The following is a 24,405-nucleotide window of genomic DNA, read 5'->3' on the forward strand; positions in this document are numbered from 1 at the left end:
GTTGAGCTTCTGGTAAGTATCTGTGCATCATCAATGGGGATGGGAGAGGTTCCGGTGGATTGGAGGGTTGCGGATGTTGTTCCATTATTCAAGACAGAGTAGAGATAGACCATTGAGTCTTACTTCAGTGGTTGTAAGTTGATGGAGAAGATCCTGAGAGGCAAGATTTATGAACATTTGGAGAGGCATAATATAATTAGGAATAGGCAGCATGGCTTTGTGAAAGGCAGGTCATGCCTTACGAGCCTAAATGAATTTTTTGAGGTTGTGACTAAAAACCTTGATGAAGGTAGAGCAGTAGATTCAGTGTATATGGATTTCAGCAAGGCTTTGACATGGTACCCCATGCAAGGCTTATTGAGAAAGTAAGGAGGCATGGGATCCAAGGGGACATTGCTTTGTGGATCCAGAACTGGCTTGCCAACAGAAGGCAGAGAGTGGATGTAGACAGGTCATATTCTGCATGGAGGTTGGTCACCAGTGGTGTGCCTCAGGGATCTGTTTTGGGATTTTTATAAATGACCTGGATGAAGAGGGTGGAGGGATGGGTTAGTAAATTTGCTGATGACACAAAGGTTGGGGGTGTTGTAGATAGTGTGGAGGACTTCAGAAGTTTCAGTAAGACATTGATAGGATGCAAAACTGAGCTGAGAAGTGGCCTCTTTCCTTTCGGTTAGTCCTGACGAAGGGTCTCGGCCTGAAACGTCGACAGCGCTTCTCCCTATAGATGCTGCCTAGCCTGCTGTGTTCTACCAGCATTTTGTGTGTGTTGTTGTTCTGAGAAGTGGCCGATGGAGTTCAACCCAGATAAGTGTGAGGTGATCCATTTTGGTAGGTCAAATGTGATGGCAGAATATAGTATTAATGGTAAGACTCTTGGCAATGTGGAGGATAAGAGGGATCTTGGGGTCAAAGTCCATAGGGCACTCAAAGCTGCTGCGCAGGTTGACTCTGTGGTTACGAAAGCATACGGTGCATTGGCCTTTATCAATCGTGGGATTGAGTTTAGGAGCTGAGAGGTAATGTTGCAGCTATATAGGACCCTGGGTCAAAACCCACTTGTAGTACTGTGCTCAGTTCTGGTCACCTCACTACAGGAAGGACGTGGAAGCCATAGAAAGGGTGCAGAGGAGATTTACAAGAATGTTGCCTGGATTGTGGAGCATGCCTTATGAGAATAGGTTGAGTGAACTCATCCTTTTTTCCTTGGAGTGACGGAGGATGAGAGGTGACCTGATAAAAGTGTATATGACGATGAGAGGCATAGATCGTGTGGATAGTCAGAGGCTTTTTCCCAGGGCTGAAATGGCTAACATGAGAGGGCACAGTTTTAAGGTGCCTGGAAGTAGGGTACAGAGGAGACGTCAGGAGTAAGTTTTTTACTGAGAGTGGTGAGTGCGTGGAATGGATTGCCGGTGACAGTGGTGGAGGCGAATACAATAGTCTTTTAAGAGACTCCTGGATAGGTACATGGAGCTCAGAAAAATAGAGGGCTACAGGTAGCTCTAGGTAATTTTTAGGGTAAGGACATGTTCGGCACAGCTTTGTGGGCTGAAGGGCCTGTATTGTGCTGTATGAGATGAATTAGATTGGATATAACTATTTAAAGTAATGTAATTTCATTGAATTGTAAGGTCATGAGATAAATTATTTGGGTGGTTGCTCAATGCCTGGATACTTCAATGTAGAGAGGTTACTTTCTCCAGGGCAGAGGTTCCCAATGTGGGGTCCATGGACCCTTTGCTTAATGATTTAAACTTGTATGGCAGGGACTTGGGAACCAGTATGATAGAGTTGAGGATGAACCAGCAGGTTTACAAGTAGATGATGGGTGTAGTATGAATGTAATGAAGGACATGCCAATGACTGGGTACAAATGCAGACAGAGTAAAGAGCTAAATTGTACCACAGAGGCAAAATTCAAAAGAGCGAAGAATGCAGGACTAAAGGTGTTGTATTTAAATGCACGTAGCATTTCGAATAAGGTGGACGAACTTGTGGTGCAATTAGAGATTGGTTGGTATAACCATAGAACACTACAGCACAGTACAGGCCCTTCAGCCCTCCATGTTGTGCCGACCCATATAATCCTTAAAAAAAAGTACTAAACCCACACTACCCCATAACCTTCCATTTTTCTTTCATCCATGTGCCTGTCCAAGAGGCTCTTAAATACCCCTAATGTTTTAGCCTCCACCACCATCCCTGGCAAGTCATTCCAGCCACTCACAACCCTCTGTGTAAAAAAAAAACTTACCCGATGTCTCCCCTAAACTTCCTTCCCTTAATTTTGTACATATGCCCTCTGGTGTTTGCTATTGGTGCCTTGGGAAACGGGTACTGACTATCCACCCTATCCATGCCTCTCATAATCTTGTAGACCTCTATCAAGTCCCCTCTCATTCTTCTACGCTCTAAAGAGAAAAGTCCCATGTCTGCCAACCTTGCTTCATATGACTTGTTCTCCAATCCAGGCAACATCCTGGTAAATCTCCTCTGCACCTTCTCCATAGCTTCCACATCCTTCCTATAATGAGGTGACCAGAATTGAACACAATACTCTTAAGTGCGGTCTCACTAGAGATTTGTAGAGTTGCAACATGACCTCTCTACTCTTGAACTCAATCCCCCTGTTAATGAAGCCTAGCATCCCATAGGCCTTCTTAACTACCCTATCAACCTGTGCAGCGACCTTGAGGGATGTATGGATTTGAATCCCAAGGTCCCTTTGTTCATCCACACTCTTAAGTAACTGACCATTAATCCTGTACTCAGTCTTCTGGTTTGTCCTTCCAAAATGCATCACCTCACACTTATCCAGATTGAACTCCATCTGCCATTTTTCCATCCACAACTCCTCCAATCTTAGTGTCATCCGCAAACTTACTCACCCATCTTTCCGCCTCTACATCTAGGTCATTTATAAAAATCACAAATAGCAGGGGTTCTAGGACAGATCCCTGCGACACTCCAGTAGTCACCGACCTCCAGGCAGAATACTTTCCTTCCACAACTACCCTCTGCTTTCTTCCTTTAAGCCAATCTTTTATCCAAACAAAAGACGTTGTGGGCATCACTGAGCCGTGGCTGAAAGAAGGCCATAACATCAAAGGATATACAGTCGGCCCTCCTTATCCACAGGGGATTGGTTCCAGGACCCCTCAGAGACACCAAAAAACGCGGATGCTCAAGTCCCTTATATAAAATGGCAAAGTATTTGCATATAACCTATGCACAGCCTCCCGTATACTTTAAATCATCTCTAGATTACTTATAATACCTAATACAATGTAAATGCTATGTAAATAGTTGTTATACTGTATTGTTTAGGGAATAATAACAAGAAAAAAAAGTCTGTACATGTTCAGTACAGACGCAACCATTGTAGCTCTTCTAGGAACGCTGATCCAGGTTCTCCCGTGATCTTTACATTCTTGAGGCTGTAGGTCTTTACATAGCCAGCCAGCCATTCCTTACTAGCCTTAAACTCTTTCCTCTCGCTCTCCTCAACCCCGTCACTGTAGTGCTCGTAGAGGCTAAGTGCTTTTTCATGTATAATTTTGCCATCAACAGAGATATGCTTCTGTGACATCTCCTCTAGCCACACACTTATGCTTTCTCAGTCTTTGCAAGCACTTCATTACAAACCAGAGAGACCGTTTTTGCTGTTGTAGGGGTAGCACTAACTCTTCCACGAATTTCAGCTTCTTTTTGCTTTATTGTGCGAATGCTGGATTCGTTCTTACTGACCTTACTGCGCACTTTGGCAAGTAACATGCCACTTTCCAAAAGATCTAAGATTTCTACTTTCTCAGTAAGAGATAGCACTCTTAGCCTTTGAGGAATTGCTTTGACCACTTAATTGCTTTTTAGGAGCCATTTTTTCACAGAAACAAAGTAGCGACTGAATGAGACGTGAGGTGAACAATGCTCCAACAATGAGTGCTGGAGAGAGAACTTATTGGTTTTCCCAATCCGCAGTTGGTTGAATCGACACATGTGGAACCCGTGGATAAGGAGGGTCGACTGTACTTTGTATTGAAAGGACAGGCAGGAAGGTGTAGGCGGTGCTGTGGCTCTATTGATAAGCTAAGGAATTACATCTTTAGTTAAATGTGACATAGGGTCAGAGAATGTTGAATCTTTGTGGGTGAAGTTAAGAAATTGCAGGGGTAAAAAAAACATTATGGGAATCATATATAGGCCTCTAAATAGTAGCCAAGATGTGGGGTTCAGTTTGCAAAGGGAGCTGGAAAAGGCATGTAATAAGGGTTGTGCTGCCTTTATGGCAGTTATTTAGTTTATAATATTTTCGCTTAGTAATTCATGTGTTAGCATTTTTTAGTTAAAGTTAGGATTGTTTAAGTAAAATTCGTTATCTGTAATATATCGCGGCGAGGACGTCACATCCGGTTTCGCCGCGTCTTGTGGGAAAATACCGGTTTGGGATAAACGCAAGGGTGGGGGCCTGACATGTGCCAGTTCAGCGCAAGCAGAGTTTTCTTTCTACGCTCTACCAAATGATGAGAAAGTCGAGCATGACAGTGCTTTATGTACTTAGAGTTTGCTCAGGTTTGGTACGTCAACTAAATTCTGGCGAACTTCTAATGATGTGCCGTGGAGATTATGGCTTGGTATGGAAACACCAGTGCCCAAGAAGGGAAAGTCTATAAACAGTGGCCGATGCAGCCCAGTCCATTACAGGCAAAGATCTCACCACCACTGAGCACATCTGCAAGAAGCACTGCCAGAATTGTGCATTATCCACAATCAAGGACCCTCATCATCTAGGTCATGCACTCTTCTCACTGCTGCCATTGGGAAGGAGCCATAGGTTCCACACCACCAGGTACGGGGACTCTTATTGCCTTTCAACCATCAGACTCTTGAATCACTGGACCATTTCACCCCTCTGTGAGTACATGGCTCCTCCGTTGAGAGACCTAAGTGCACCAAGTTCCTAGGAGTTCACATCACAGATGACCTCACCTGGTCCCTTAATATCACCTCCCTGCACAAGAAGGCACAGCAGCGCCTCCACCTCCTAAGAAGATTAAGGCAAGTAAGGCTACCACATCCCATTGTAACTACATTTACAGGAGCACAATTGAGAGCATCTTGACAAGTTGCATCTCCTTCTGGTATGGGAGCAGTCGAGCACTGGACTGGAAGTCCCTACAAAGGACTGTGAGAACCCCTGAGAGGATCATAGGGGGTCTCCCTACCATCCATTTCTCGGGAGCACTGCATATGCGGGGCCCTTAGTAATAATCCATCCAGCATCCTCTTTGACTTTCTAGCATCAGGGAGGATACGATCCATAAAAATAAGAATGGTCAGGATGGGAAACAGTTTCTTACCCCAGGCTATGAGGCTTCTGAACTCCCAGCTACATTGTATTCAAAGTGTCACTGGTTAATCTGTTCTGTATCTTCCAATATTTAAAATCAATGCACCTTAGTTTTTTACAAATGTGTGATTCATTTGTGGATTTTATAAGTTATCATGTGTTATGTATACTATATGCTTTTCACCCTGGTTTGAAGAATGTACATTTTATGGTTATTTATGTTATATACATGTATATAGTTGATAATAAACTTGGCTTGACTTACCTCAACTCTGAACTGATTCCACAACCTATGGACTCACAACTCCTGTTCTCAGTTCATTTATTTATTTTTATTTGCACAGTTTATCTTTTGCACATTGGTTGTGTATCAATATTTGTGTATACTTTTTAATTGATTCTATTGTACTTACAGCCTGCAATAAAATGAATCTCATGGTAGTTTCTGGTGTCATATAGCTATATATGTGCCTAATTGTAGTAACTTTGTGTATTGCACTGTACTGTTGCTGCAAATAACAAATTTCATGATGTGAGTGATGATAAACCTGAATCTGATACGGGTGTCTATTCTGCACTGAGTGTGAGAAGGGGGCAGGGAGAGGGGAATCATGGTCAGGGAAAAGGGAAATGGACAGGGGAGAAAGCATTAGGGAGACATTCTGTAATGATCAATAAACCAATTGTTTGGAATCAAATGACCTTGCCTGGTGGTTTAGGGTTAGGTGTATATATATGCCTAAGACTTGTGCACAGTACTGTACATACTTGGATAATATATTTATTTTGAATTTGGAACTTGCCTTGAGATATAGTCAAGGAATTTGTCCTTTAAGGTAAAGGGAAAGCTGCACTTATGGAAGAAAGAGGACATTTTAGTTTCATCATTGGGCTAAACACAATAGAGTCATTGGAACTGGAAAATAGAATGGAATACTTTGAGAATGTAAATGGGAGGAATTAAAGTCCAGGTATCTATGAAAGTCTATAGGCTGGTAATGGAAATTTATAGCTAGCTTTTCTCCTGAGAGAGAGAAAGAGACAGACTCAAGAAGGGAAGAGTCAGAGAATGACTGCAAAGATGAGAACAAGGTGGAGATTGGCATTAAAAGTAATGCTGCATCACAATAGCACCACCCTTGTCAAAACATTTAAGGATGATACCAGGATGGTTCTCTGTGAGCAGAGAGCTGCAACTTCAGAGGGTTGAAAGGGATTGAAGGGACTTGAAAAAAGCAAGGTGATTCTTGTCCTCTTGCAGTTGATGGCAGACTTTGAATAGATTCCTAAAGGGTAAGAGGCCAGTGAGAAGGCCCAAGTGGATTAGTACCGTAGATGTCGGATTATAAGCCGCTACTTTTTTCCCACGCTTTGAACAGCTTTGAACACTGCGGCCTTTACTACGGTGCGGCTAATGCATGATTTTTTTTCATGCCGCCAAAAACATTTTGCCTCGTAACAGTAGACCAATAAAATTGATGAGTAGTTCACAGAGGTCCAATGAAATTGTACGATAAATCAAGTGCACTTTCACAATTAAATTATTGTAAATCAGTCATTTGTACTCACCCTCAGCAACATGGAAAACACTCGAAGAAAAGCATTGTGCTGCCTTTATGGCAGTTATTTAGTTTATAATATTTTCGCTTAGTAATTCATTTGTTAGTATTTTCTAGTTGAATAAAGTATCTATCTGTTTGTTTTCTGTACATCCCGGGATACTATGACATCACATCCGGTTTTGCCGCGGTCTTGTGGGAAATACTGGTTTGCGATAGCACATTAGACCTGAGCACATTAGCCGAGCACGTTAGACCCGAGCACGTTAGACCCGAGCACATTAGCCGAGCACGTTAGACCCGAGCGAAAACGCTGCTTTTAAGTTAAAGGCATTTGCAATGTGTATTTGTTTATGTTACCATACGGATTTAATTAAAAGTTAAAAAATCCTCATGTGTAATATCTTTCTGTGTAAATAACTCTTATTACAACGTGGGACACCTGCGGCCTAAAATCCGGTGCGGCTTGTACAAGTACAAAATTGATTTTCTTTCTAAAATTAGAGCCAGCGGCTTTTAATCAGGTGCGCTCTGTAGTGCGAAATCTATGGTAGTTCCGAACGGGAGAAGTTGTTCATTGTTTGGGATGAAAACTTCTGGTCAAAGAAATAAGCAGACGTAGAGGCAGCAGACGAAATGTCTTTTGGGCTCAGAATTAATTAGATGGCGCCATAGGTGGACAAAACTAATTCTGCTAATTGGGTAGTTCAGCACAAGGTGGCATTTCTTTCAGGTGAAAATGAAACTTATGTAAATATCAGCTACTAGAAGGTCATTTGTATTTTAAATCTGAGTTGGATAGATAATTACTTGGAGATGGTTAAAGGTGGGAGAGCCTGTATCACAGATCCCCTCTCTGTCATTTAGAGTTGAGGGGCTGTTCCTCTCTTCCTCTCAGAATGATTTCTACAAGTCTTTTCAACTCCTCCTTGTGGAGGTGACTTGCACACTCTGTTTTAGCTTGGGTCTTCTAAGGTAACTGAGGAGGATTTATTGTTCGAGCTAATTCAGCCAATAGTTTTCCGGTTAATCAATAATTGAGGTGAGTTGTTTAATATCACTTCGTAGACCAATCCCATGGCAACTATTTGCATTACATTCATCGCTTTCACCATTTAAACCTAACTAAATACTGCTAGCCAAATGTGCATTGCCGAGAATTGAGCAGAATTCTCTATTGCTGAATAAATGCAGCAGACCATCAAGCTAAGGAAGATTAAATGCACGTTTCTGGGATTTTAGCTTTACAGTCCATGTTTGTGCAAAAGCACAAATTGAATTGTATGAGATAAGAAGCCAAAATTCAAAGTTCCGTTCCCTTGCTCTTACATTGAATGTCTACAATAAGCACAAACAGTTTTTAAAAGAGGAAAACATTAACAATAGGCATTTACAGAAGTCAGACTCAAAGCTAGTTAAAGGCTTCCTTGTTCAAGTAGAATTGACTGACAAAGGGCATTTATTTCTTTTCATTTTTTTAAAAGTATGTACTTGTATCTCAACTGCTTTCAACATTTCCATTGAGTTTAGTCCATTGATGAATACTTTATTTGTTCTCAGTCTCATTTTTCTCGCTGTTGAAGACAACTCCAAAGTGCACAATGCTAGCAAGTCTCTGAACTGCTGGTCAAAGCAGAAACTTGCAGTCTGAATATTAAATGCCTTTGAGGGTGACTAGTCCAGTCATGAGCTTGAACAATTGTTCCTCAAGTACATTGCAATAATCAGGCAGTTTTCTGCCCCACTTTTTCTGCTCCCTTCCTTCAAGAGTGGCTTACCTTTATCAGGTTTCAAGACTGGTCGTCTTTCCTCTGAACAACTTCTACCTGACTATCTCTGGTGTTGAGGCTCTTACATTATCAGTGTGTACGTATACAGTGCAGGAGATTCCAGCCTTAAAAATACCACACTTGGAGAACATTTAAGCCAAAATATTTGCATGCTGGTGAACATTCCTAATATTTTTGCCCAATTAAAATTTGACGGACCCCTTGGTTAATGGTGGGGGTCTATGGCATAAAAATGGGTTGGGAACCCCTGGTATGAGGAGTGTCTGATGGCTCTCGGCCTGTACTCATTGGAGTTTAGAAGAATGAGGGGAGATCTCATTAAAGCCTATTGAATATTGAAAGGCCTAGATAGAGTGAACATGAAGAGGAAATTTTCTATAGTGAGGAGTCTAGGATCAGAGGGCCCAGTCTCAGAGTGCAAGAATATCCCTTCAGGACAGAGAAGAGGAGGAATTTCTTTAGCCAGAAGATGGTGAATCTGTAAAACTCATTGCTATAGATGGCTGGGGAAGCCAAGTTTTGGGGTATATTTAGTGCAGAGGTTTTCTTAGATTCTTAATTTGTAAGGGTATCAAAGGTTATGGGGTGAAGGCAAGAGAATGAGTTGACTATTGTCAGACTATTGTAAACAAGAGAAAATCTGCAGATGCTGGAAATCCAGTCAACACACAAAATGTTGGAGGAATTCAGCAGGTCAGGCTATGGAAAAGAGTATAGTCGAGGTTTTGAGTCAAGACCCTTCATCAGGACAGAAGAGAAAAAAAGGAGTCAGAGTCAGGTGGGGGGAGGGGAGGAAGCAACACAAGGTGATAGGTGAAACCAGGAAGGGTGGGGGGAGGGGTGAAGTAAAGAGCTGGGGGGTTGATTGGTGAAACAGATACATGGCTGGAGAAGGGGGTATCTGATCAGAGAGGATAGAAGGGTTAGGAAGAAAAGGGGGTGGAGTGTCAGAGGGAGGTGATGGGCAGGTAAAGAGATAAGATGAGAGAGTGGAATGGGGAATAGCGAAGGGAGGTGTGTTACTGGAAGTTCAAGAAATCGACGTTGGAGGCTACCCAGATGGAATATAAGGTGTTGCTCCTCCAACTTGAGTGTGGCCTCATTGCAACAGTAAAGGGGGCTATAGTCTGACATGTTGGAATGGGAATGGGAAATGGAATTAAGGTGGATGGCCACTGAAAGATCCCACTTGTTCTGGCGGTAAGTATGTAGGTGCTCAGCGAAGCGGTCTCCCAGTCTACGTCGGGTCTCACCAATATACAGGAGGCCACACCAGAGACGCTAGATACAGTAGATGACCCTAACAGACTCATCTGGAAGAACTATTTAGGGCCCTGAATGGTAGTTAGGGAGGAGGTATAGAGGCAGCTGTAGCACTTGTTTCACTTGCAAAGAAAAGTGTCAGGAGCGAGATCAGTGTGGAGGGATGAATGGCAAGTGCTCAATGATTGGGAGGGCTTTACTGAGATGTACTGGACTGAATCCACTAACCATTGTAGGATTTTCTGCAAAGGCATTGATGTAGTGCAGCCAGTCTTACACTTACCACCACACATCTGTATACAGTCAGTCCTCCTTAATAGCGAATTCCGCATGCACGAATTCAACCAACCGTGAATCGCGAAAACCCGGAAGTGCTCTTCCAGCACTTGTTGTTCGAGCGTGTACAGCCTTTTTTTTCTTGTCATTATTCCCTATTATGCAGTATACCAACTATTTTACATAGCATTTACATTGTATTAGGTATTATAAGTAATGTAGAGATGATTTAAAGTATACGGGAGGATGTGTGTAGGTTATCGTGGATCGGGATAGAAAAAAATTGGAAGTTCTCTTACTAAGTAAGTCGGAACAGGTATATCCAGTATTATTTTGTGTCAGTTAGTCAAACATTTGTCTTAGTATATAGTATATAATTTACCTTTCTATGCATATAAAACGCTTAAGAGCATATATTTCAGTGCCGGGCTTGGGAATGGAAGTTCCCGAGTTTGATTCAGTGACAGACCACTCCCGAGTGTGCTCTCCACTGTGCCGGGTTGATGTGGAGGATCAAAAACCCAAAACCCAATAATTAAACCGCTGCGTCGCTTAGTAATAATTGTAGCTTTCAACGGGGCAGAGCCTTTCTCACTTTATCCTTTAAAATTGTTATGATCGTTGACCGACGTAGCCTAACGCTTTTCCAATGACCGATGACGTTTCACCTCTTTCCGATCACTCTATTATTTCCACTTTATTTTCAATCGTGATCGTGATTACTTTTGTGAACAGAAACACTGCGGATTCAGAGCTCTGACGCTAAATAAGGCCTGGGGTTCCGCTGGGTCCTAAGGTTCACCGCATTGAAACAGGTTGAATAAGGGACTTGAGCATCTGTGAATTTTGGTATCCGCAAGGGGTCCCAGAACCAATCCCTCGCGGATAAGGAGGGCCAACTGTATACAAGTTTGCCATGGTTTTTGATGACATGCCAAATCTCCACAGACTCTATGGAAGTAGAGGTGCTGTTGTGCTTTTTTGCAATAGTATTTACAGTATATGATAGGTCCAGGACAGGTCCTCTGAGACAGTGACAGCCATCCCATACTTTAGTTTTATATCTGATCTGATCTGTAGTGACATTGCCTTCATGTCATTTTAAATTATTATGACTTTATTGTAGCTCTTCTGAGATAAATTGTTTAAAATCACTGGAATTTCTTCATCTATCTGAATGATTGAGATTTTAGTTCTTCAACATCATTATTATTATCAACTCCTGTTTCAATGTCATCATTGCTTGATGGATTTGTCTGTATTTTTGTAGCCTCATCGTTCAGTTCTAGCTTGTTTTTGGAAATTAATAGACCTAATAAATTGAGCTAAATCATTAAAGTAAATCAGAATTCTTGTCAGAATATTGCATAATGTAAACAATAATAGCAAAATGAAATGAATTATCAGGCTTTTGATATTGCAGTTTAAATTTTGTTAGAATTTTTTTCCCTGTTTTCGGTTTCCTAAAATTCTCACTTTCTAACAAAATACCATAATTCACATTGGAATTAGATCTTTATTGTTTGAAGTTGTTCTGCCATTGATTTTTGATTTAGATTAATTTTTCCTGAGTATCCACTTCTACCCAGGACAAAACCATTACCCATGCACAAGCCTTCTCTATTCACCATTTATTCTGTGTGGATTGGTGATCATATTACGTCCCATGTCATTGATGGTTGTTCTCTTCATGTTCAGATTTTCTTCAAAATAAAAAGAACTCCATTTTAGGGACAAATTGTATATGCCCCTATTTCTTGTAATTTAATTATAACTATTATATCATGATGTAAAGTGTTTGTTTTTGTTTCAGCAGGTATAAGAAACATTAAAATTCAATGCTCATTTCTTCTTGTAGTGCACAGTAGTTATAATCCTGCATGTATGATACTTTAACTAATGTTGCTAGGCAAAATCTTTCCATTAAACAATTAATGCTCCTAATTTGGAATGATTTAGTGGTACTGAAATTTCTTAGCTAACAGATTCATCAATAGGATTGATTTACTTATTAATATCTAATAACTGGTTTAGCATCTTAACACTTGGCAGCAGCATTCATTTCATTCGTGTAATTGTGTTCAACTGCATACAATCGTAACATTGAATTTCAGCTATACATTTGGTAAATCGTCTACAGTTTGCAGTTCTGGCAAGTTTGCATCATTTGAGATAGTGATTCAGTTTAAAAATTTCACAAAATATTAAAGTTTTTATAATATGGTGGTTTACATTTTGCAATGACCAAATTCAAGTATAGCAATGCTTTCTTTGGTTGTGTCTTATGGCCCTCGTGCCTCTGACTCAAAATAGTTCAGTACTGTTAAAACTGCTGCTGCCAACTTAGACTGAACTTAGACGTGTTCTTGAGCACCAAGCTGATACCAAATCTAACTGGTTGCTCAGCATGTGGCGGACCTCCAGCTACCGTTCTGCCCAGTTCTTAAATCATGTTGGTGGCTTATAGCTTAATGCAAGTCCATAGAGTGCATTGCATTATTATGGGTGACCTTCACATATGACTCTTTACATCCTTTCTGGAGAACTTTCCAAACTAGTTCTTACGCTTTGATTTGAAACTTCTGCAGTATTTGTAGCTTTTCACAGTAATAGTCTCCTGACTTGTTCCCCCTGTCACTCCAGGAAAGGAAGTTCTTCAAAGCCCTGTTTGGAAAAGTAAGTTTGAATGCCTAGTCTGATCTTAACGCACTAAGGGATTACACCACTCTATTTAAATTTCAGACAGTAACTTTCAGTAATTTATCGGCCAAAGTTGCATAAAGCTCTGTTTGTTCATTTCTAAAGTAAATTTTTTTAATACGAATGGTTTGCAGTTTTTTCCCCCACTGGCCTAAAATGGTTTGGTGTGTGAAGTGAATATAAATTTCTTCTTATTTTGCTGTTGCAACCGATATGTTGCAAATATGTGTTACTGTTTGGGAGAAGAGGGGAAATAAATGACAAAAAATCACTCTCTTGGATGTAGAGGGGCTGCACTTGTCAGTTTCTCCTGTAACATGTTAAGGGTGATCTGTGATCTGAATAGTGCTTATTAAAACTGGCATAGAGGAATAAAAAGGCTAAATATTTAACGCACACATTTAAAGACTGCAGTATAGCTTCACTCTGCGAAGCAAAATCAATTCAAGGGACAGATTATCTTAATTTGTCCAATTTGATCATGGGAACTCAACTGATTTACACACACTCTGAAGTTAGATGTTGTAATTTACCATGGTTCTTTTGTGGAGCATTTAGCATGTTGCAGAAATTATAGACATATTGAATAATTGTCTTAATGCAAGGTGGAGGCAACATAGTGGTTAGCATGATGCTATTACGGCTTGCGGTATCAGAGTTCAGAGTTCAATTCTGGTGCCATCTGTAAGTAGCTTGTATGTTCCTCCCTGTGAACATGTGGATTTCATCTGGGTGCTCTGGTTTCCTCCCACAGTCCAAAAATGTTCATACATTAATTGATCATTTTAAATGCTGTGTAATTTGGCAAGGGTTAATAAGTGTGTAGCTGGGTAGTGTGGCTCATTGGACCAGAAGGGCCTGTTCCTCACTGTATCTCTAAACAAGTAAATCACTGTAGATCAATCATCTTCACAGATGGTTGTTCATATGTAGTATCAGCAGCATACATTTGTGTTGATCTAATGGATCCACAAAACAGCACATTTTTAAATATGACAATAATAAAAATTTTCTGAAACTAAGCTTTTTGAAACTGGTTGTTACCTATTAATCGACCAGATTTAAATTAATTCAGAATGTGGTGTTGCTGACAACTAATTTGGTTGTTCATTTTGTGCTGTCTATTGTTTTGACATTATCTGTCTACCTGTAGTGCAGTGTTTTTGTGAACCCATAATGGTTTGTCACCTATTCATTTTGTTTTGGTCGTGTTTGCTACCCATATGAATTTTTCTTTTCGTGGGTCATTTATTCCCACTTGGTCTTCCTGGTACAGTTTTTTTTATACTCAGCAGTGCAAAAGAGAAATTCTATCTCAACCAGTTGAACTGCTGCCTTACAACTCCAGTAACACACCTGTGGTGCTGTCTGTGCAACATTTACATATTCTCCGATGGGTTTCTTTCTGTTGCTCTGATTTCCTTCCACATCCCAAAGACAACATGTTAGTATGTTAATTGGCCAGTGGCTGCCATAGACTTGGTGGGACAAAGTGCCCGTTTCTGGCACTGTATGACTATCTGTTGCAAGGTATTAGCTTGTGTGTAACCAGATCTTTGAGTTTCTACACAACCATCAGGCTGACCCCAAACATTATTTGGAAATGAATGGCAATATCTCTAATTGTTTTAATAAATGTTCAAAGGGATGTGGTTACTATACTCTTGGTACTTTACAGGTGGAATGAGGATGAATCAGGTTCTCTCTGCTCATCTAGTTATTTTCTGAGGAAGTCCTTTGGGATCAAGCAAGATTTGCTTCCACTCTGGTTCTGAAGGTTGTGAGGCAACAGATTACACCAATGTGGGAGTGATACTCTGTGGAATGTGCAAGAAGTGCCCTGTAGCATTTGAAGTGGGGTCTGCACGTACCAGAGGTTCACAGTCATAGCCAGGTATTTCCAGGTGTAGCAGGGAGTGTTCATATTTTCCCAAGGATTGGAGCACATTCTTAAGTGTTTTCTTTGGGTAGGTTTGGTGATATTTTTACACAAGAGAGTTTGGGACCATGCTAATTTCAAATGTGTGGCATTAAGTTAAATGATCTAACTCCATAATCACTCTCCCTTCCACTATTAGTGGAGGGGCTCTTTGTTGTTTGAAGTGATGTCCATGAGGCTGGTAGAATAGTCAGTGCTTCTCCTATATTTTTGTTGAGGTTGTCACCTGGTAAAGATCATATTCCCTTGATGGACAGAATCTAAACTTCATTCTTGGTGTGTGTGTGTGCGCGCACTCCAGGTGCTCCTTGAAGGGCTAAGATCAAACATAAAATCATCTCTCTCAGCTGTTGGGATCTTGTTTAATTTTAGTAGTTGGTGGCCATGTTTCCCTTGTCTTGGTGCTCAAATGCAATGTAAGACCATAAGACAGAGGAGCAGAATTAGTCGATTTGACCCATCAAGTCTGCTCAATTGCTCAATCTGCTCATCATCGCTCTCAACCCCATTCTCTTGGCTTCTCCCCATAACCTTTGAGACCCTTAATAATCAAAAACCTATCACCCTCTGCTTCAAATGTACCCAATGACTTGGCCTGCACAGCTATCTGTGGCAATGAATTCCACAGATTCAAAACCCTCTAGCTGAAGAAACGCCTCCTCATCTCTCATATAAAGGAACATCCTTTTTTTTCTGAGGCTGTGCCGGCTGGTCCTAAATTCCCCCACTATAGGAGACATTCTCTTCACACCCACTCTATCTAGGCCTTTCAATGTTTGATAGCTTCAATGAGATTCCTTCCCCCCCCCCCCCCCCCCCATTCCTCTAACCTCCAGCGATTATAAGACAGGCCCAGAGCCATCAAGCATTCCTCATATGTTAATCCTTTCATTCTGGAATAATTTTTTTGAGCCTCCTCTGGACCATCTCCAATGTCAGCACCTTTTCTTGGATAAAGGGCTCAAAACTGCTCACAAAACAAATGCTGGTCTGACCAATGCCTTATAAATCCTCAGCATTACAGCTTTGCTTTTATATTCTAGTTCACCTGAAATGAAAGTTAAAATTGTGTTTGCCAGCCTTACCACCAATTCAGCCTACAAGTTAACCTTTCAGGAATCCTGCACGAGGACTCACAAGACTCCTTGCACCTCGCATTTTTTTGAATTTTCTCCTCATTTAAAAAATAGTCCACACCTTTATTTCTTCTACTAAAGTGCATGAACATATACTTCCCTGCACTATATTCCATCTGCCACTTTGCCCCTTCTCTTAGTCTGTCCAAGTCTTTCTGCAGACTCCCTGCATCCTCAAACTTATCTGCCCATCCACTTATCTTCGTATTGTTTGCACTCTTGGCCATAAAGCCATCATTTCCATCATTCAAGTCATTGACATATAATGTGAAAAGAAGTGATCCCAATACTGGCCTTTATTCCCACTCTCTTTCTCCTACCAGTCAGCCAGTCATCTATCCGTTCATTCCTGTAATTCCATGGGCGCTTACCTTGTTTAGGAGCCTCATGTGCGACTCCTTGTCAAACACCTTCTGAAAATCCAAGGAAACAACATCTACTGACCCTCCTTGGATTATCTTGCCTGTTAAAGAATTCCAATTGATTAGTCAGGCAAGATTTACCCTTAAGGAAACAATGCAAACTTTGGTCTGTTTTATCATGTGCATCCAAGTACCCTGCAACCTTATCCTTAATAATGGACTCCAAAATTTCCCAACCACCGAAACCAGGTTAAGTGGCTTTAATATCTTTTCTTTTGCCTCCCTCCCTCCAGATGGAGCAGCCTCGATAGGCCAAATGGCCTAATTCTGCTCCAATGTCTTATGGTCTTTAATTGTGGAGTGACATTTGCAATTGACCAGTACTGTGGAACCATTTGAGAATTTAGTGATTTGTGAAAGATCACTACTAATATCGCAACAACCTCTTCAGCAACCTCCTTCAGACCTCTTGGATGTAGCCAATCTGGCCCAGGTGACATTTACATTCAGACCTTTCAGCATTCCAAGCATCTCTCCTTAGTAATGCCAACTCCACTCACTTCTGCCCCCAACACTTAATTTTCTGATACACTGCTGGTGTCTTCTACATTGAAGACTGACACAAAATGCATAAGATTTTCACCATTTTTTGTCCCCTATTGCTACTTTGGGTATCCTGTTTTATCCTCATATTTCATCTTTTCTCTGCTCTTTGCTTTTCTAGTTGCCTTATGTTTGTTTTTTTAAAGCTTTCCAATCCTCTAATTCCCCAGTAATTTTTTATACGTTATATGTCCTGTCTTTTTCTTTTATGCTGTCTTTGGCTTGTCAGTTACAGTTCCCTCATCCTCCTTTTAGAATTATTCTTCTTTGGGATCTATCTATCCTGCACATTTGGAACCACTCCCAGAAACTCCAGCCATTGCTGTTCTGTTGTCATTCCTCATAGTGTCCCCTTCCAATCAACTTTGGCCAGCTCCTGCCTCTAATTCCATTTATTCCACTGTAATACTGATAAATCTGATTTTAGCCTTGCCCTCTCAAACTCCTTAGGAGGAGCAGCACCTTCTAAGGGTTCTTTTACCTTAACTCCCCAATCAAATCTAGTTCATTACACAAAACCCAATCAAGATTGCTTTTTCTCCTATGGGCTCAACCACAAGCTGCTCTGAAAAGCCATATCGTAGAAATTCCTTCTCTTGAGAATATAGAACCATAGAACTTTATAGCACAGAAACAAGCCTTTTGGCCCTTCTTGGCTGCGCCAAACCATTTTTCTGCCTAGTCCCACTGACGTGCTCCTGGCCCATATCCCTCCATACACCTTTCACATATCTGTCCAAGTTTTTCTTAAATGTTAAAAATGAGCCCGTATTTACCATTTCATCTGGCAGCTCATTCCACACTCACACCACTCTCTGTGTGAAGAAGCCCCACCCCCAATGCTCCCTTTAAACTTTCTCCCCTTCATCCTTAACCTATGTTCTCTGTTTTTTTTTTCTCCCCTAGCCTCAGTGGAAAAAGCCTGCTTGCATTCACTCTATCTATACCCATCATAATTTTAAATACATCTATCAAGTCTCCCCTCATTCTTCTGCACTCCAGGGAATGAAGTCCTAACCTATTCAACCTTTCTCTGTAACTCAGTTTCTCAAGTCCCGGCAACATCCTTGTAAACCTTCTCTGCACTCTTTCAACCTTATTAATATCCTTCCTGTAATTTGGTGACCAAAACTGCACACAATACTCCAAATTCGGCCTCACCAATCCCTTATACAACCTCACCATAACATTCCAACTCTTATACTCAGTACTTTGATTTATAAAGGCCAATGTACCAAAAGCTCTCCTTACTACCCTATCTACCTGTGACGCCACTTTTAGGGAATTTTGTATCTGTATTCCTAGATCCCTCTGTTCTACTGCACTCCTCAGTGCCCTACCATTTACCTTGTATGTTCTACCTTGGTTTTTTCCTTCCAAAGTGCAATACCTCACACTTGTCTGTATTAAACTCCATCTGCCATTTTTTTAGCCCATTTTTCCAGCTGGTCCAGATCCCTCTGCAAGCTTTGAAAACCTTCCTCATGGTCCACTACACCTCCAATCTTTGTATCATCAGCAAATTTGCTGATCCAATTAACCACCTTATCATCCAGATCATTGATATAGACAATAAATAACAATGGACCCAGCACTGATCCTTGTGGCACACCACTAGTCACAGGCCTCCACTCAGAGAAGCAATCCTCCACTACCACTCTCTGGCTTCTCCCATTGAGCCAATGTCTAATCCAATTTACCACCTCACCATGTATACCTAGCAACTGAATCTTCCTAACTAACCACCCATGCGGGACCTTGTCAGAGGCCTTACTGAAGTCCATGTAGACAACATCCACTGCCTTCCCTTCATCCACTTTTCTGGTAACCTCCTCAAAAAATTCTAATCAATTTGTTAAACATGACCTACCACGCACAAAGCTGTGTTGACTCTCTCTAATAAGTCCCTGTGAATGCAAATACTTGTAGATCCTATCTCTTAGTACTCCTTCCTACTACCGACGTCAAACTTATCGGCCTATAATTTCCCGGATTACTTCTAGAGCCTTTTCTAAACAACGGAACAACATGAGCTATCCTCCAATCCTCCGGCACTTCACCCGTAGACACTGACATTTTAAATATATCTGCCAGGGCCCCTGCAATTTCAACACTATTCTCCTTCAAGGTCCGAGGGAATACCCTGTCAGGTCCTGGGGATTTATCTACTCGGATTTGCCTCCAGATAGCAAGCGTCTCCTCCTCTTCAATCTGTATAGGTTCCATGACCTCGCTACTTGTTTGCCTTATTTCCATTGACTCCATGCCAGTTTCCTTAGAAAACCCATTTAAGATCTCCCCCATTTCTCTTGGTTCCATACATAGCCGACCACTCTGATCTTAAAGAGGACCAATTTTATCCCTTACTATCCTTTTGCTCTTAATATACCTGTAGAAGCTCTTTGGATTATCCTTCACCTTGACTGCCAAAGCTACCTCATGTCTTTTAGCCCTCCTGATTTCTTTCTTAATTGTTTTTTTTGCACTTTTTATACTCCTCAAGTACCTTATTTGCTCCCTGTTTCCTATACATGTCATACACCTCTTTCTTCTTCTTTATCAGAGTTCCAATATCCCTAGAGAACCAAGGTTCCTTATTCTTATTCACTTTGCCTTTAATCCTGACAGGAACATACAAACTCTGCACTCTCAAAATTTCTCCTTTGAAGGCCTCCCACTTATCAACGACATCCTTGCCAGAGAACAATCTGTCCCAATCCACGCTTTTTAGATCCTTTCTCATTTCTTCAAATTTGGCCTTTTTCCAGTTTAGAACCACAACCCGAGGACCAGATCTATCTTTATCCATGATCAAGTTGAAACTAATGGTGTTATGATCACTGGAACCAAAGTGTTCCCCTACACACACTTCCGTCACCTGTCCTAACTCGTTTCCTAATAGAAGATCTAATATTGCATCCTCTCTAGTTGGTACCTCTATGGAGGTATGAACAGCTTGAACAGATTGTATGGAAAATATTAGTGTTTATTTGTGTCAGGGCAAAAACCTACCAATCTTTTGTTCTCTTTTAACAGATGCTTTCCATAGATTTCTATAACATACTGTTTAGACCATAGCTGGAGTATCGTATGCAGCTCACTGGAGAGGAGGCAGAACAATTCACTAGGAGGAGAGACTGGATAGGCTGAGTTTGTTTTCTTGGAACAGAGGTTGAGGTCTACCTGATACAAATATATAAAATTATGATCGGCTTAGAGTAAATAAAAATAAATAATAAACATTTGTCCATGAAGTATCTTTTCCTATGACAGGGTAGATGTTTGAGATGAGGAGATTTGGGGATTTTTTTCACTGGGACGGTGGTTGGAATCTGGAATACATTTGTCTGAGGGGGAGTGGAGGTGAAGAGTGTCAAAGTTAAGCGTTACGTTGCATCTGGATGAACATGTGAGTTGCCAAGGCATAACAAGCTATGGCCAAGTGTGGTAAATGATATTAATATAGATGGGTACTTGATATTTGGCATGGTGGGCTGGGCTGGAAGGCTCTGGATTTATTTTGGGTTCCAGAATATTTACATTTATTTGAATTTCAGCTGATTCATGGTCATATACTCAATCCTGTCCAGAGCAAGGGAGGCACTAAAGGTCTGAAGTTAAATATAAATGCAAAGTATAAGGCTCTGTTCCAGGCAATTTAGTCTGAGCCAGGGAAATTTATGAACCAACAGTCATAGGATAACAGACTTGGAGAAGTTGAATTAATAATGAAGTGTCAATATGGATAAAGATAAATTATTGAGGTGACACAGTTGTTGAAGGGGGTGTAGTTAATATTATTTGCTTGGATCTTGATAGTATTTGATCAATCTCACAGAGAACGTGGTCTCATGGACTTGAGGTCCAATGAGTAAAAGGGTCACTGAAAAAATATTGATTTAAATGCAGAAATTGATGTCATGATAAATGTTGGAGATATGAGACTGCAGATGCTGCAGTCTGGAGCAACACACAAAATTGCTGGAGGAATTCAGAGTTGTGCACCATCGGTGGAAGGAATGTTAATGTTATCAGTCCACAGATGCCATTTAATCTGTTGAGTTCCCCAGCAGATTGTTTCTTGGTTTCCTTATATTTTATCTTTTACACAATATATAATAAAATTTAAATTTTAAATTCAGCTGACTGTTCTTTATTTGCAGGTATAGTTAAAACTGAGGTTGTAGTTTTGGGTTTTTAGACATAGGTTTCCACGAGAGCACACACACAGAAGTCAATGAAATGTAATGCAGCAGTAATGTGTATTGACAGAAAAATCAGGAGAGAGAATAACAAGCCCAAAATGCAGGAGGAACTCAGCGGGTCAGGCAGTGTCTATGGAGGGAAATAAACAGCCAGTGTTTCAGACCGAGACCCTTCATCTGGAGAATCAAGTAGTATCATTATAAAGGACTGGGAGGAACAGATGGACCCATGGTAAGTGTATGCAGGAATTGTTGCAGCACTGAGACAACAGTGAAAATAAAATGTGAGAAGAGATTTAAGAGGTACTAATGCTGTGCATTTGGAAGGAAGCAATTGTTCTATTTATCCATTTGTAGGTAATTTGAGGACTAGGTTATGAAGATTCAAAACCATGAGAAAGGTGTGAGGGAAAACTTTGAACAGGGAATTCTTGCAAATGACTGTGTTCTTGCAGACGGTCAATCTGAGCTTTCTGAAGGGAGTTGGAATGAACCACTTTCTATGCCATTATGATGTACTGATTCCTGGCCCTTCAGGAAAACTTGTGACCTCCCTTTTGCCAATCAGAATTTCTCCCTGTGGGCAAAACCGGCTGCATCTCATGTAAGCTGGCCTGTGGCCCCTCACCCATATTCCTCCTCTATCAACAAGACCAAAATTTATTGTGATTTCTGCAGATTAATTCCTGTTATACTTTTTGCCTCTTGATTCCTAATCTGACCATTTTACCAATTTGGTTCCATTCTACAGAAGAGGCTAGCAATTAATGTGTGTGACCTCCGCCTTCTTGAGGTTTCAAGACTTGACATGCTGATTGGCTCCTAACTCAATAAGTCTCAGCCTTTAATGAGACATTCTCTGGGATCTTCAGTAATATAAGAATATACTAAAGTACTTGACTGGCATTCTGATCATTTTCTCCATGTTGAAGGTATAGTGAAATAAAATTTGTCTAGTGTGTCAAATGCGTTAGTCAAAAACAAATTTCCAGCTTCTTTGCAGCCATGCTAAAACTTGCCTCATTATTGATCTTTTCTATCCATATATATAAAAGTAGGTGATAGTTGGGCAGTTAGTTTTTCACCCTGCTGATGCAATTAATGAATTTTTAAATCCAGAAATCTGTGGGCTGTGGTTGCACTGATTGCTCAGAACCTGCTGACTTCCAGCTTTAAGTTAACAGGGAAAGCCCAAGTTGGAAGATGTTCCCAGGATTTGATAATTTAATTATTCAAATTAATTTGGTTTGACAGGTTCAACAGTGGCTGATTGCATTCCCCAGACCTTTGTGGTGGGATGGAACATAGCATAAGGAAGATGAGGAAACCTTTGGGAGAAGTCTCTTAATGACTTGCTTGCTAAACTGAAGGAGCTAGAGGGCTTCACTTCCTACTTCCATCACCAAATGACATTGGTCAGTCCCCATCTCAAGGAAACTGAACTGTTTCTCACTTGCAGTAATTGCATCACATTTAATCACTCCATCTCCTTTCTCTTGGCATTGACCTCTAATTGTAATATGCTCTGCAGCATTACTGTAGATCTAGGGCTCCCTTCTTTGTCATTTTGTTGACTTTTTTTTGCTTATATGGAATATTGAATGGAAAAATACATTTGTTGGCTCTTGATTTAAAAAAAAAACAATCTCTGTAATGATTCCACTATTTTCACAAGCTGGATAGGGAGCCCTGTGTCTCTGACAATCTTCGAAGAAAAGGTTTGTAAGCACTGTATGAGGCTGTGGTCTGTGGAGGTGCACCATGGAAATGGGCCAACAGGAAACCTGGGAGATGCATTTATTCATGTTCCCCGCTATCAGGTGGTGAGTAATGTTCCTTACTCAGGTAATAGAAATGAATCCTAATGTTTTAAAATTGCAGAATTAACCATAAATCTAATTTAACCAAAGAGTGTATGGGGAGTGTGGAATTAAAATGGCTTTATTTCCCCAGTAGGAGAAAAACTGCCTGCCATGTTAGTGGTGTAACTCCTTGAGTGTCAGTGTTCTGAAACTTCCAGTTTTTAAAATATATTTTGGTTAAAGAATTGGGTGAGAAATCTTTGTGTGTTTAATGGTGTGATTTTTCCTGTTCTATTTCAGTGCCTTAAATCTGTGGTGTTCTATCTGTCCATGAAATCTGATCTTGTTCGCTGCTGTTCTTGCTTGCTAATGTCTTCTTGTTTCTCATCAAGAGCACTGATTGAATGAAATGATTTGGCTAAATTTTTACTTTTCTTTCCTTTTTAAGACCGGAAAGAAGGCAGTGAAGGCTGTACTCTGGGTATCAGCGGATGGACTGCGAGTAGTGGATGAGAAAACAAAGGTCAGTTTATTGTTTATTTTTGTCTGTTTCTTTTTGAATTCTACAGCCTCTGCACAGCATTGCTTTTCTTTCCAGTTTGAGATAACCTTCATTAACTCTTAATATCTTTAATTGCTTTTTAAATTTTAATTTCCAGATTGTTTAATGTGGAGGAAATTAAACAAAGCAAATTAGCCTTGTGTTTTCTGCAATGTGTTGCTCATTCTACCCAAACCCCATGCCGTCAATCATCTTTAATTCTGATTTAAATCAGCTGATTCCAGTTTGATTCAGTTCTACTTGAGTCAAACTGAGGCTAAACCTTATGAGTATCTAGACAATTAGGAGTATTTAAGAAATATTTAAAATATTTAAAAGTGCCAGTAACCTGCCTTTGCCCCTTTTCCTGTCAATAGAAATTGTTAAGCCACTCATGAAAGCCAGGACCTGGACTTGGTTGTCAGAGGCTATTTGAGATGTACTCCATTAGGAGCATTTAACAGGTAGTGGGAGCAAATCCCCACTATTTTCCCCCGGCTATGAAACCTTAAGGAACCTTGTTGTCATAAGCATACATAAACAGTATAAACGCCATGAAAATCCGCTTTCTGTAGCAATTGCACAGTACATTATAAAAAGAGGATAAACATAACAAGTTATAATAACTACCACAAATGCAAAATAAACATAATGACACAAGTGTAATTCTAGTGTTCCATGCCATGTCTAACCAATGTAGGATTCTTGAGTGGATTTCCTAGCATGAATGCTGGTGAACCACAGCAAAATGTTTTTTTGCTTCTGAACTCCATGAGGAATCTAGCAGTAGGCCACAGCTCATATATGATGAGCTGCAGTGTTTTGATTTGGGGCACTACAAGTAATGAGACTGTGTTATAAGTACATTTTGATGATCCA

General features: G+C 40.6%; 1 protein-coding gene across 8 annotated transcripts in view; it reads left to right on the forward strand.

Moving 5' to 3' along the window:
* numb (NUMB endocytic adaptor protein) overlaps positions 1-24,405 on the forward strand; it is a 251,647-nt gene that overhangs the window by 120,875 nt on the left and 106,367 nt on the right. For 5 of the 8 annotated variants that reach the window (XM_073040513.1, XM_073040514.1, XM_073040512.1 and 2 more), the window contains 2 exons: positions 12,882-12,914; positions 23,434-23,508. In XM_073040513.1, the coding sequence (XP_072896614.1) occupies positions 12,882-12,914; positions 23,434-23,508 (108 nt within the window). Of the gene's footprint in view, positions 1-12,881; positions 12,915-21,048; positions 22,599-23,433; positions 23,509-24,405 lie in introns of those variants that run through there. The other 3 variants (XM_073040518.1, XM_073040516.1, XM_073040517.1) reach the window with 2 other exon arrangements.

This window comes from Hemitrygon akajei, chromosome 3, assembly GCF_048418815.1.
Source record: "Hemitrygon akajei chromosome 3, sHemAka1.3, whole genome shotgun sequence".
Lineage (NCBI taxonomy): Eukaryota > Metazoa > Chordata > Chondrichthyes > Myliobatiformes > Dasyatidae > Hemitrygon > Hemitrygon akajei.